The following is a 13704-nucleotide window of genomic DNA, read 5'->3' on the forward strand; positions in this document are numbered from 1 at the left end:
CCACATCATCCACATAAAATATCGATGGCTAATTGACATCAAAGAGTATTAGCATCGGATGCCAGCTAATAATGGCCATGAATGATTAGTAGACCAGCAAACCGGAACCCCTGGAAACAAGGCAACGGGGAGATGCGGGGAATTAGACTATCGTGGGAAAGCCATTCCGCTGCGGAGAACAACACACTAGGTGTTTGTCTCTATAATGAGTTTGAAAGAACTGTCTAAGTCTGAATGATAGGTATAAAATGTCTCTCTAAACTCCATACTCCATAGACTCGTAAGTTCAAGTAGTTGTAGCCCATTCATCCGGGTAACAGTTGAGACTATGTTGTTCAAGGCTTATTGCTTCCTCAGCCTCATAGGGCATGCTCTTGCTGTCTCTGTTGTGTCTTCACCCACGGTTCACACTATCAATGGGACGTATTCAGGGTTGAGCATTCCATCTTTTAATCAAGAAGCATTTTACGGCATTCCATATGCTCAAGCACCTGTTGGAGACCTTCGCCTCCGAAGATCCCTGCCATATAACCAATCTTGGTCTGGGATACGCAATGCAACAGTTCGATCTGACTCTTGTCCAGGATTTAACTCATTCCCACTTAATCTTGTTGGGGGTAGTCTTATTGACGGACTTACCCTGGGAGAAGACTGCCTGACTATTGATATTGTCCGGCCAGCCAATGTTAAGCCTTCTGAAAAATTACCTGTCTTCGTTTGGTTTTATGGTGGAGGTAAATGAAACTCACTATCCCTGGTATTCTACTATATAACCAAATTAATTGCATTTAGGTTTCATTGCCGGCGGGTCTGCTGATCCCAAATACAATATGTCATATATCGTCAAGAATTCTATGGATATGAATAAGCCTATTATGGGCGCTATTATCAACTATCGAACGATGTGTTTCGGCTTCTTGGCATCTAAAGAAGTCCTAGATGCTAATGTTGGCAATCTCGGACTCTTTGACCAGCGACAAGGCCTCAAATGGATCCAAGAGAATATTAAGAGCTTTGGTGGGGATCCTAAAATGGTAAATACTCTCTACCGCAGGTGAACAATTATTAACATGTGCCAGGTCACCATCGCAGGAGAGAGTGCAGGTGGCTCCAGCACGGGCTATCATCTAATTGGCTTCAATGGCAATAATGATGGGCTGTTCCGCGGGGCAATTATGGAGAGCGCGAGTTTGCTGGGAGCTCCAAGTATGACTGAAACCCCTTAAATGGAGCAAAGAAGACCTAGCTAATCCTACAGTTAATACCCCTGAACAACTGCAGAGAAGCTATCAAGGCATGTACGACAACATTACAACAACCGTGGGTTGCAGTACCTCGAACGACAGCCTGGCTTGCCTACGAACTGTTCCCTATGAGACTTTGTACGACGCATGCACTGGCTTCCGGCAAACACCAATCATGGATGGAGAGTTCATCTCACAATTACCGTCACAGTCTATCCAAAAAGGAGAAATCGCCGATGTTGCCATCATCATGGGCACTAATACTGACGAAGGCACTGCTGTTTTCTTAGGACCCCGTGCTAATCCTTTGAACACTGATGAGGAAGTATCCAACTACATCCGGGCTCTTGGAAGCGGTCTTGACAATACAACAGTAGAAACGGTTATGAAGCTATATCCAGATGACCCTACTTGGGGTTGCCCCTTCGGGACTGGACCCGAACGGTTTGCGGATCAGGGATATCAGTACAAGCGCGGCGCTGCTATTGCTGGCGATTACTTTATGCATTCAGGACGAAGATTTTATGCAAATTGGCATAGCACTCGAAGCAAAAAGCCAATCTACACATATAGATTCGACCAAGCGCCTTGGGATATGAGGGAACCCTCCATCATGATTGTGCCGCCGGTATATGTGACACACTACTCTGAGGTATTTATTAACTGTTTCAATCTCAGCGTTTCTTTGCTAATCATCAATCACAGATTGTGTATGTGTTTGACAACCCCAATAACAACAGTAACTTCATTGGGCCCTACCCAAGCTATGCAAGGCTTCAGTCATTTATGTCGCGATCTTGGGTGTCATTTGTCCATGATCTCAATCCCAATAACCATGGACTCCAAGACCCGAACCTTCCAAAATGGCCAACATATGATTCCAGGCATCCTCAAAACATTGTATTCCGCGAAGGAGGGAGTTTCATTGAGAATGACGATTACCGGAAACAGCAGCTGGCGTTTTGGGCCACTATCTGGCCAGAACTACAGACCTGAAAGAAATTTGCTTTCCTGAGACCGTAATTCTCAACTACGCACTTTTATGTGGCTAGCATCCCAACCTTAGGGCTGGAATTGATCGTCATGGTATTCTGAGAACTAGTGTGGAGGAGCTGGTTTTATAATAAATATCTCGCTTGCGGATAAAGCACTCGCACGGTTGCGAGCAGTAGCTGGTGAAAATACACAATCATATTTGACCAGCTTCACACAGATTCGCGAATGTTACTAAAAATCAGCATCCACATAACCAAAAGCCGCACCAGCACCCAGAGATCTCACATCCACGGAGTTTTGCAATCTATTAGTGATTAGTGTGCCGGATTCCCACAGTGGCTACCGCTCCACCATAAATAGATATAGCCACTGACTCGCTAATTGGCTGGTTAGCAATGGTAGCTTCAGCCTCTGGTAAAGCGCTGCTTAGTGGCAAGTAATGTATTCGAAGGATTTTCACATTAAAATAGTTCCGGGAAATGTATCCCTAAAAAGAAATAGTGGTATGGAGCCAGAAATCATGCGATGCCATGTAACTATGGGGATATGCAAGAGACGTTAGTATGGATTATAAAGTTGTCACTAAGGGCTCACAGGTTTGTTATTTATAAAGTAAAAAAAGAAAAGCAAAGGAAAAAAAAATCCTACCGAACGTCATAAAGAGCTACTCAGTTTGAAAGCTCATATCTCTAAGGGTATCTCATTCATTCCATGGAGACTTGATGAATGGTAGCTTTTGCGGCCACTTCGATCTTCATCAACTTTGGAACACTAGCTAATTAAAGACTGCATTAATAGCGTAGTAGGAAAACAATCAAGACATACTCGAGCGTGATAAAATAATGAAAGGGCTATTCAACACCCCATATTAGCTGTCCAGCACCCAGCGACTAAGAAGAGTTCCGAATGTTGTAGCAAGGCATAATGGAGATCATTCATGACTATTACTTAAATAGATATGCGGTTCCTGGAGTGTCTATTTTTCTCGCTACTTTCTGTACCTATCTCTATTTTCTGCTACTGTCGCTACTATCTACTACCATTTATATATCCCTCGAATATCTGCTATTGTCACTGCCCAGACCGCTTTAAATTTGAGAACAGGATGCTGAATAGTAAACGTGGGATGCTGGATAGTCGCTCTCTAATATAACTGCCGATTTGGGCTTCAAATTACCCTGTCTAACATATATTCCCCTGAATGCTCAATCCACAAGTGCCGACTATGGCTAATATTGCCCATAAACATCTCCCTATCTCAATTTCTGCCGGCATAAGCCTCCATAGCTCTGATGGTGAGTTACAGGTTCCCGTTTATCACTTGGAGGAGACCTCCTCCGTAAGGTACCTAGAGTCTAGACTGCAGTGTAGTGTTGCAATCAAGCCACTATCCACTGTATGGGCCCACTACCATTGAATCAACGGGAAGAAAGAACCGCAGGATGGTCAAGGAGAATTACGAGATTCCTATTCCGGCAAAGTAGACGGAGACGTTTAGGTGGGCCTTCCTTCAACAGAGGCACTAGTAGCATGACAGAATACGATCTAATCTTATCTGATGACACAAATTCCATCTGATAAGATCAAGATCAGTTTATCGTTAGCTAAGAGATTGAGTCACTTTCCAACGCGAGGTATTTAATAAGTGATCTAGACCGCGGATCAGGCCCATATCAGGCAATGCTCAGAGAATTTTTTTCAATTACCGGAGGGTAGTCTTTCTGAGACTGCATACAATCACGAAAGGGCGTGCCATCCCACTGGCTGATGGTGTCAGGGTTGTGGATGAATGAGGGCTGATTGTGATGAAAAATCTTGAACTGCGGGTAGAAGGTTGAAGCAAAAGCCGACAGCGGCATGAGCGGCTACCGGCATGTGATTCATAGCTATAAAGTCATGTTATATATAGTATTTACTATGCAAGCTCCCACGCCGATGAACTATCTTGGCATCCAGTTCAGGAAAAGGTTTCGCCAATCTACTGTGGAACATATCATTCCCGAGGGCTTGGAGAAATCTTGTGACCATGATCGCCGCAAGGCATCTCCTCAGAGTTTTCCTGACTCTTGTCAGCCTATTCGCATCACATGGACTATCCAACACCATTGCTGTCAACCAGGAATGCGTCTCCGCTGTGTTCGGAATTATCGGAGGTCTCAACTTTGAAGGTGTCGGCTACGGCAATTACTACTTGGGGCTTTGCACGAATCCACTCAAAACCATATCCGTCTACGCCAACTCCAAGACCTATTGCCCGCCAGCTGACCTGGAACCTGGTTTCAGCTACTTTGGGTGGGCCTGTCAGGAGTATGGGGGTGCAGAGCCTATATCACAGGCAGATTTGGCTGCGAATTTGACCATTGAAGCCATCAAGGGCTTTCCTGTCCTTGATCAGGCTGATTCGAACCCTTTAATTAATCTCACGACGCCGATTTTAATCACGAGAGATTGGTTCGACTTGGGCTTCCGCACAGAGGCATGCTTTTCTCCAGTTCTTTCCTTGCCCATTGTATTACTTTTTAGCAGCATTAACAAGATTATATAGGACTCGTGGGATTATGAGGCCCGAACGCACAGAGCTTATGGGTGAGACATAGCTTTGTCATATGGTAATATTCGTCTGGTTGAAACTGACATATTCAATCCTACAGGTTCGCAATGTACGGATTCTGGGGGGGTGTTATCCTCATCGGAACCCTGCATCGACTCATTTCTGTTATCAATGAACGTCGCCTGCCTCCTTCATCTACCGATCCTGAGGACACCGGAAGAGCGGATAGTCGCGAGAAGTCAGCATCTGGAACCCAATCAAATGCATACTCGTATTCACGGATCACCAAACACCTTACGATTCCGAGCGCTTTACCGCCATTTCGCAGCCAGCTCTTGTTTGGATGCACTATACCAACTCGCATCGAGTCATTCGTCATCCTCTCATACTGGATCATCAGTTTTGTACTTTGTTGTGTAAACTACCGTCCATTTAATGGCAATCTTTAGTAAGTAGCATTGCCTGGACAACATGTTGGTGAGATATAAAAAGCTAACGCGACATTGATGGAAGTTGGTCTGCAATGTCCCCTCAGATATGGCGATATGTCGCCGACCGAACGGGCATCATCGCCTACGCCAACCTACCAATACTCTGGATGTTCAGTGGGCGTAACAATATTTTCATCTGGTTAACAGGCTGGCAATTCTCTACGTTCAACCTCTTTCACAGACACGTTGCACGCGTAGCAACATTGCAGGCCATCCTTCATTCCATCGGATACACAGCATTCTATTTCACAAGCGGAGAGGGTGTGTTGCATTCCATGTTTTCTTTCATTTATCCAGAGAGGCCATCCACTAACGAGGGATTATATCTAGGGGTCTCTTACCGTGAGTCATTCCATGAAGCCTGGTTTACCCTTGGGGTTGTGGTAAGACAATCTTTCTGACCGAAATCCCCTCAAGACCCTTGATACTCACGACTGTGTGTACTGATGTTGGTCCGCTTTAGGCAACGATTTCAATGAGTTTCATCGTTTTATTCTCCTTCAGTTGGTTCCGACGCAAGATATACGAGTCTTTTCTTATGATCCACATCATCTTATCCGTCGTGGTGATTGTTGCTCTTTTTTAGTATGTGTCCTTACATTGACATACGCTGCTCAAATGCCATCACGTACTAATTACTGCTTCTGTTACAGCCACACATCTATTTTCGATGGGCAGTATGATCCATATCTATGGCCTCTCGTTGCTATCTGGAGCTTTGATCGTTTCCTGAGGATCGTTCGAGTAGTCTACTGCAACCTCCACGTCCAACTGCACAAAAAGTCCCTCAATCGGAGCATCGCTGCTATATCCTACGACCAGGATGCTAATATTATCCGTGTTCAAATCAACACGCATATAAAACCTAGACCTGGTCAGCACTATTATCTCTACCAGCCCTTCCGGTTAACTGGATGGGAGAGTCACCCTTTTACGTTGGCCTACTGGAGCCAGTCCACAGAAAGCCAGCATAGAGGACAGGCTGGAGCCCCAGCTACAGGTAGCACAACGGTTGGCTCTATCGCGGCATCATCTAAGGCCATGGAAGGCGAGTATCTCATGTCTTTTTGGATCCGCCCACAAGATGGCTGGACTCGCCATCTCCGGGATCTCTGCCTAAAGTCATCCCAGGTCCCTGCAACGTCTAAAGAGACCATCCTCCTTGAAGGCCCCTATGGCATGAGCGAGCCCTTGCAGAAATTTGACGAGGTCCTTCTTATTGCTGGTGGATCTGGCATCGCAGCTATGGTTCCTTACGTGCTTGACTATATCTCACAGGCATCGAATAAATCGAGCCGAACACGCATACGCGGATTGACACTCGTTTGGTCCGATCGTAATCGAGCCTTTATGCATCAGATTGCCCAGCAGGAACTTGCGGCAGCGCTTACGCTGAATGAGATCAGATGTATGTTTTATTGCACAGACTCTGCCAAGGTTTCAATCGACGCTACAGATAAAATCCCAATTGGAGATGCGGACAAAGTGTCCGCAGAGAGCGGCGTGCTCAAGAGCAAAGAAGAGACAGATATTTCTGAATCAACGGATAGCATATCTGCAACCGGTTCTCTGACTATTGATACGGGCAGGCCTGACATCCCGACAATCATTGAGAGAGCAGCGACCGCTGCTACCGAGTCCGGATCACGGCTTGCTGTGATGACATGTGGTCCTGCCGGGATGTCAGATGCAGCCAGGGATGCGACGTATCGGGCTATACGTACACGGAACAGCTCTATTGAGTATTTTGAGAGTGCATTTGGGTGGTAAAGTTGATTCGGGGATTGCTCGGTATTATCTAAAAGTTTTGTTTTTCTGTAGGCTCCTGTTATTCTGGTCTGATGGTTCGTCATTGTAACGATAAGTACATATATATATATACTGTTTATTCTACGACTTCTGAAAACGAAATTGTTTGGAATCCGGGGCCACACCACGCCAAAAATCGCAGACTCTGAACCTCGATAAAGAAACTTGACGGGATCCCGAGTTTCTCACTACCTATTGTCGTATGTGCTTGAAAGCAGTTTCAAATAGACTATATCCTGCTCAGCATCACCGATTCATCATGGGTAAGGTGTCGCTCAGAATCCCTCTCGTACAAAAAGGGTCGCGTCATTCACTATTGAACTACTCAAAGTGCATGGCATCAGCATAAGAAAAAAAAATGGATACGTCTGAAGTTACTGTTTGTCCATTCCAAGTCGAAGATATGTCAGACATCAGACGGGCCGTACTCCGTCAAGCTGCTCACGTCATACATAGCCTACGAGCTGTTCTACATACTGAATATCATCAACCTTGAATCCACTGTGCTACGATGACGGATGTCGTATAGACCATGGCAACAGCTCCAACAACCATTGTCACGATATCCAAGCACTTCTCCCTCTTACTTTCAGCAACACCCTTATAATGTAAATATGCTGGGTACATGTACACCAAGGGAATGCAAGCAAACGACCCTGTCAGAGCCACAAACTTGTCCAAATCACTTGCACCGACCACCGCAACGCCGATACAGGCGGCAATGGTAAGCGTCCGAAGGCCGTTCTTCTTCCACTTGATTGCCGCGCTCTTCTTGCCGGTGGCTCGTTCCCCGAAAATCGATGTCTCCAAGATACGCACCGCAGGAAACAGCTGCACAGGCTCACCTGCTAGCACCGCCAGCGAGTAGAGAAATTGAACCGCATTGACAAGGGGAGAGTCTTGGGGGAAGTTTGAGATGATCTGAATCTTGGTCTTCTCACCAAAGGTTGCATAGCAGAGTGCTCCAACCGACGTAAAGATGGCTGTGATAAGGAACATGACAAAATAGAGAAGGCCCTTGAAATGATGTGGCTTCTTCATGCTTGACTGGATCGGAAGAATTAGGCCAATCCCCTCAAACGTAAAGATGGCTGAGCCAAGGGTCAGAGGGAAGTCGGTAGGGTTGAACAACTTGACGCTCGGCTCGATGCCGTGCCTGGCTAGACTTCCAATATCGTAGTACCAGATATACACAAGTCCAATAAGAATGAAGGCGTCTGCCACTAATGCAACAGGGCCTAGCTTAGAGATGTTGCGGATCAAAGCGAGCGGGATGAGGGGGAGAAACTGAAGTCCAATTAGAGCTGGCACTCCAAAATGACCGGCACCCTTAGTCACAGCGTCGAGAAACGAGAAGAGATTTTCTGCCGTAAATATGATGCCCGAGCAGACGAATCCGAGCTGAGAGATGGCAATTGATGCAAGTATCAGGCTTCGAAACCGAGGGCCGACGATGGCTTGACCAATCTCTCCATAACCACCGCCATATTTGTGGCGGCAGTCAAGCAGCAAGCGGAAGCAAAAGCAATTGACCAATGATACAGAAACCAGTGCAAGAGAGGAGAAGAGGATACCTCCATTGCGAAATGCCTTGGGGAGGAATAAGATACCCGTGCCAATAAAGGCTTTGATGAGCGTGAAGAAGGTCTTGACCGTGCTAGCATCACCCTCGCGGCCACGGCGTCGGGAGCTCTTCCGGCGATCGGCCTTGGGCCGCACCAGCAGCGGACGTTGCTCATCATCCTCAATGGCTTCTTCAGGCCCCTCAATAACGGCAGATTCGTCTTCGTCTTCGTCAGTATCCTCGAGGGCTTCACCAGCAAAGCTGCCATACAGGTCGAGGAAATCGACAAAGGTATTGGCCACGATGAGTCCGCTCTGCCGCCTTTGTCGAGCTCGGCGAAGCAGGTGCTGCCGCCTAAAACCACCCGGCTCAAGCTGCTCGGAATGCGTCAACTCATCGGTCGGGCCCAGGTGGGGCGAAGGGTGATGAGAAAACGTGTTGGATCGGCGAAGGGAGCTGGCTCGGGCCTTGATCTTGAACATGTCGCGATGGATGTCGCCACCTTGGAGCTTCAGCGAGGACTCTAGCGTCTCCAGAGTTGGTGTTGCATCACTGCTTCCATTTTGTCCATTGTCATTGCTGGAAGCACCCAATTCTGTCGCAGAGGCCGCGGGAGACTCGAAATGATCTTGGCTCGCCGATGAAGGAGCGAGAACGGGTTCCACGGCGACCTCGACGGGTTCGGTGGCCAAGCTCACCTCTGGATCGGCCGAATAGCCCTCCGGAAGATGGCGGTCGAGGATGGCAGCCTGTCGATGCACGCCATCGGAGCTGTTTGGGCTGTCGACTGAAGCCCCGACGAGATCCGGCTCTGACATGATGTCGATGACGACTTGTTTCACCGCTCCACTTGGGGAAGCACAGCGTTGCGGCGAGACCAATTGCGAGGACGGGAGATGCCCGTAGAGGAGATAACAAAACAGTTAGATATAGGAAATGTTAGCTGGCCAGTTCGTAAGCCATCCCAGATGGATCGTGGACGAATTCACGGCCCATTGAGCGGGAGTTTGATGATGGTGAGAGAGTGAAGGGGATAGGTAGTGAGACCTGCACAGCTACCTGTAGGTACGGCGATCGGCAGGCGGATCGCCGGATTGAGGAGCAGTCTACGGAGCTCGGTGTACCGCCAGGTATCCGCTACTGGCCCGCAGCAGCAACAGTACCCCATCGGTACACTGCCGCCCCGCTGCATCCAGTTGAGACTTCAGCGGCTGCAGGCGGCTGAAGCGCTGGAGCTGAGTGGCAAATTCGGCGTTTGCAGCACTGTGATTCGTCGACATGACTGCTGCCGTCTGCGGGCGGGACCTGAGGAGGTGTCGCTTGAGTAGCATCTGTCGTACTGGTTACGTGTGTTGCTACCCTGGAGAGGACTTGATGAAACTGATGACTTCATTGTGCTGTGCCTGCAGGTAGTTCTACGCGTGACAACATATTGATCGCAGTGAGGAATCGATCTGTTTACGGTTTGAAGCGTACTCTATGGCGTAAAAGATACATAATTGTTTGCGTTGCATTATAATAACCGATGTTTAGGTGTCCTTTATGAACAGAAAACGATCAAATCACCAACTGCTACACCAGCTCTTTAAAAAGATACCTACTAGCCAGGGCACAAATGCTGTAATACAAGAATCTACGACTAGCCATCTATAGTCGCCTATTCTCCTACACGATGTGTACTAACCTGGAGGCGAGCTCTTGGGTACATGTCTAAAGCTTCATGTTATATGCAGTGCTCCCTCAAACTAGGCTTCTCCGTTTAGAATCCATTGCGACATATTTCTTGGTCTCAAAATGAGACGCCAAAAATGATAGGCTCCGCATAAAGCTGGAGCGCTTCAAGAGGCAGCGAGCCAAGCCTTGGGCAAGGCCATATGTGACAATCCTACTTGGTACCAACAGGATGCTTTCTATCAGCTTTGCTACACGGTCCTTTAGCTGACAGTGACTCTCACATAATATTCGTGGTGCTGTTTTCCGATGTCTAGGTAAGGCATCATCCCCAGATTCAGATGACTCGGCAGATTGTACCAAGTCAAACAAGAGGGGTAGCACGGGAACAACGACATGCTCGTGGTTCAGTTGGTGCCTAATGGTCTCAACGTATTGGCTGCTATCTCACATTTACCGTCTTGGAAGCTAAGCAGCCAAGATGAGAGTAACAATGAGTGGCTGAAGCCATATACTCTAAGCGAAGTGAGCTAGCCCCAGTATCTCAGCTGAGTCCTGACCATGGAGGCCTACAACTTGGAGCTTGCAACGAATCAACACTACGTATACGATCATTGATACAATGCGGAGTCATTTGACATTCAGCCGCAATCTCCCTTCTCTACGCCATCAAGGGAGGATGCTAGCATCTTGTCACAACAACTCCTTGCATTCGTCCAATATCTGAGACATAAACATCAGGTTTTGTCATGCGCTGAAAACAGACGTCACAGGTCAGCCAAATGTGAGACCCAATTAACAAGTGAGACCTGCCTATGCATGTGGCCACCAATGACCTGGTAGTTGGTCACTGAGCGATAAACGAAGACCCAAAGTGACTTCTCCAAAGTAAGCCGTCTACTACAATGCAATATTGAAGCCTATGATGGCCAGGCAATTTGATACTGTTCTGCTATCTGATGGCCTACGCACATAAGAATAATCTCCGGTACCTCTATTCCAAGAGAGAGAGACTGAAGTCGCACGCCGAGCCACCGGTAGACTCACCGTATAATATGGAGTATGGGGTGTTAGTATTGGGCCGTGCCAGGTAGCTGAGTGATTTGCTTTTTCCCTGATTATCGATCAGGTAAGTCTTATGCAGGGAGCGTGTGGCTTGGAGTCGGTCAGGACGCATTGATTCCTCACCATGCCAGATGACTCGATTCAGCGCAAGCTGTGCGTTGTGCGACAACATACCCTTTGCATATTACTCGTACTCATGGCTCAAGCCTTTGTGAAATTAGAGTGTGTGGATCTATTCTTGACATTTGTGGTACACACAGACACCATATGGCTGACAGTGTTACAGAACACAAACCCACTTTTACATGTCAAAGCGTAGCCGCGGTATCGAGATCCCTCCTCATTCCCTCTCAATCCTAGTTCGAGCTGAGCTCGGAATCAAACTTTGCTCCGACGTTACTCTACAAGGAAAGCAACCATCCGCCTCAAATTGCGGCCTGCCCTTAACAGCAGCCGGCCGATGAAGCTAGCTTGAGAAGAGAAGCTGAATCGGCCGGCATCGGGGGCTGGCTGGGCGACGAGCAAGGGCGGCCCAGGTTAATCTAAAAGACAATCTAAGCTTGCTAGACTAATGCATCTCATCCGAGGTTAGAGTAGTGGGACGGGCGATTTGACAGCTGTGAGGAAGATCGAACCGGCGATTTTGGTCCTGTTGTGGTTCGGCCGATCGGAACACTCAATCTCGCCGTCACTTTGCTGTCCTCCCTTTTCTATCTGTTGACGTTAGTGATTTGGAGGCATATTTTTGCCCTGCATTTTTAGTTTTCTGACTTGATCCTCGATGATCCGAAAAGTTCCGAGCGTGGTCTTTGAGCACCTTTCTTTTTTTTCTGCTGTCTTGGACAAGCATTAGCCGTTGCTCCTCTAACTAAACCAAACTCGATTTCGACTGCATCAGTGCGTAATGGTAACTGTATTGTAGCGATATCCGGGCAATCTGGCCGCTATTTTGGCGTGGCTGGGGTTCATTTCTGGCCATTTCATACCTACAAGGGTCAATTGGCTTACATACTCCATCCATGTGCTTGTCCTACTCAATATTTATGCAATCTTGCTTCGGAGTGGGCGCTTAGGTGGTGCTGGAATTGTTGAGCTGGTCCAGTTGGGGGCCTTTTTTTTTTTCTTTTCTTTTTCTTGTTTGATAGACGCGGAGTGAGGCTTCATGCCCCTAAAGTTGTAAGCGAAGGACTATTGGTTGTAGCTCGGCACCTATCTCCCTTGCATGAAACAAACACTGCAGCCATATGAGCTGCTAAGCCATAACATGGACGTTTATCTCCCTTGAATGTTAGGACTCTCGGCTTTAGGCCGTCGGCCCTCAAGTTTTCCAAGGCAGCGAATAAAGAGCGCTGGTTACCATCGGGATGTCAAGGGATTTCCTTTGTTATGAGTTGTTGAAAGACAGGCGTGCCGAACACCGCAAAAGCGCCCCGCTATTATGCTACTCTACTCATACGAGTGTGCAAGTAAGACTCGAACGATCATGATCATCATTGTACTTGAAATAAGTGGTGTTGATCCACTAACCCGCGTTCGAAAAAGCAACATTACTCGTATATTTCTTCTGCAGCCAAACCTTTGTCTCTCCTCTAGACCCTCTCATGGCCTGATATACAAGTAGTATTAGTAGTATTGATGACCACAGAAAATCGCTGTGATGAAACTCTGCGGACCGTCGGAGTTCTTCCGCCTCTAAGTCCTACTTGGTAGTCTCGGATATAATGGCAAATGTGTCACCCGTGCCTGTATTCGTATATGCCAACTGCCGAACTGTCAGTTATCGGAACCATCTCATCTCCGCCGGGCCGTGCTTCCGTAGGGCCGTACATCCCTATAGCGGCAGTACAACTCCGTATTTATGCAGGTGAAATGAAAACATGCACGAGAAAAAGTAAATAAATGCAAAAATAGCGTCGTATCTTTTTTTAGAAACTCAGATTTAGTGCTCGATTATTACGTTAGAGTTGAGATCGAGAGACCAAGGGCCAACAGTCCAGCATGGCGTCTCAGCCTGCTCAAGGCAGCGTCCACGAGAATACATGAAGTAGTGATCAGTCAGATTCTGCCCCCACAATCAAAGCAAGGAGGTGACGAACACTAGGACGTTGGTGGATTAGGCATGTGGCAAATCGAAGTACAAGCATTCTCCCTTCTCATGTTGCTTTTTCTCCATGGAGTATGTACGCTGTCTCTGCTCAGCTGTCTCCTTGGTTAGAGCCATTTTATAACGAATTTCAAGAAATACAGATACTAATGCAAAATAAACGAGATACAATGATGTATATCATGCTCCGTAAAGCATCCAATAATGCA

General features: G+C 47.3%; 3 protein-coding genes across 3 annotated transcripts; 2 read left to right on the forward strand and 1 right to left on the reverse strand.

Moving 5' to 3' along the window:
- Positions 1-328: 328 nt before the first annotated feature.
- On the forward strand, positions 329-2240 carry TRIVIDRAFT_69271 (uncharacterized protein; the record flags this gene model as incomplete). The annotated part of the gene is made up of 5 exons (XM_014097998.1): positions 329-734; positions 793-1034; positions 1080-1206; positions 1259-1896; positions 1950-2240. 5 exons carry the CDS (start codon positions 329-331, stop codon positions 2238-2240), a joined length of 1704 nt encoding a protein of 567 aa, XP_013953473.1.
- Positions 2241-4266: 2026 nt separating this feature from the next.
- On the forward strand, positions 4267-7052 carry TRIVIDRAFT_193722 (uncharacterized protein; the record flags this gene model as incomplete). The annotated part of the gene is made up of 7 exons (XM_014097999.1): positions 4267-4716; positions 4786-4826; positions 4892-5239; positions 5305-5545; positions 5746-5867; positions 5936-6690; positions 6811-7052. 7 exons carry the CDS (start codon positions 4267-4269, stop codon positions 7050-7052), a joined length of 2199 nt encoding a protein of 732 aa, XP_013953474.1.
- Positions 7053-7435: 383 nt separating this feature from the next.
- On the reverse strand, positions 7436-9547 carry TRIVIDRAFT_172255 (uncharacterized protein; the record flags this gene model as incomplete). The annotated part of the gene is made up of 1 exon (XM_014098000.1): positions 7436-9547. One exon carries the CDS (start codon positions 9471-9473, stop codon positions 7578-7580), a length of 1896 nt encoding a protein of 631 aa, XP_013953475.1.
- Positions 9548-13704: the final 4157 nt, after the last annotated feature.

The sequence above is a fragment of the Trichoderma virens genome (assembly GCF_000170995.1).
Source record: "Trichoderma virens Gv29-8 chromosome Unknown TRIVIscaffold_84, whole genome shotgun sequence".
NCBI classification, from domain to species: Eukaryota; Fungi; Ascomycota; class Sordariomycetes; order Hypocreales; family Hypocreaceae; genus Trichoderma; species Trichoderma virens.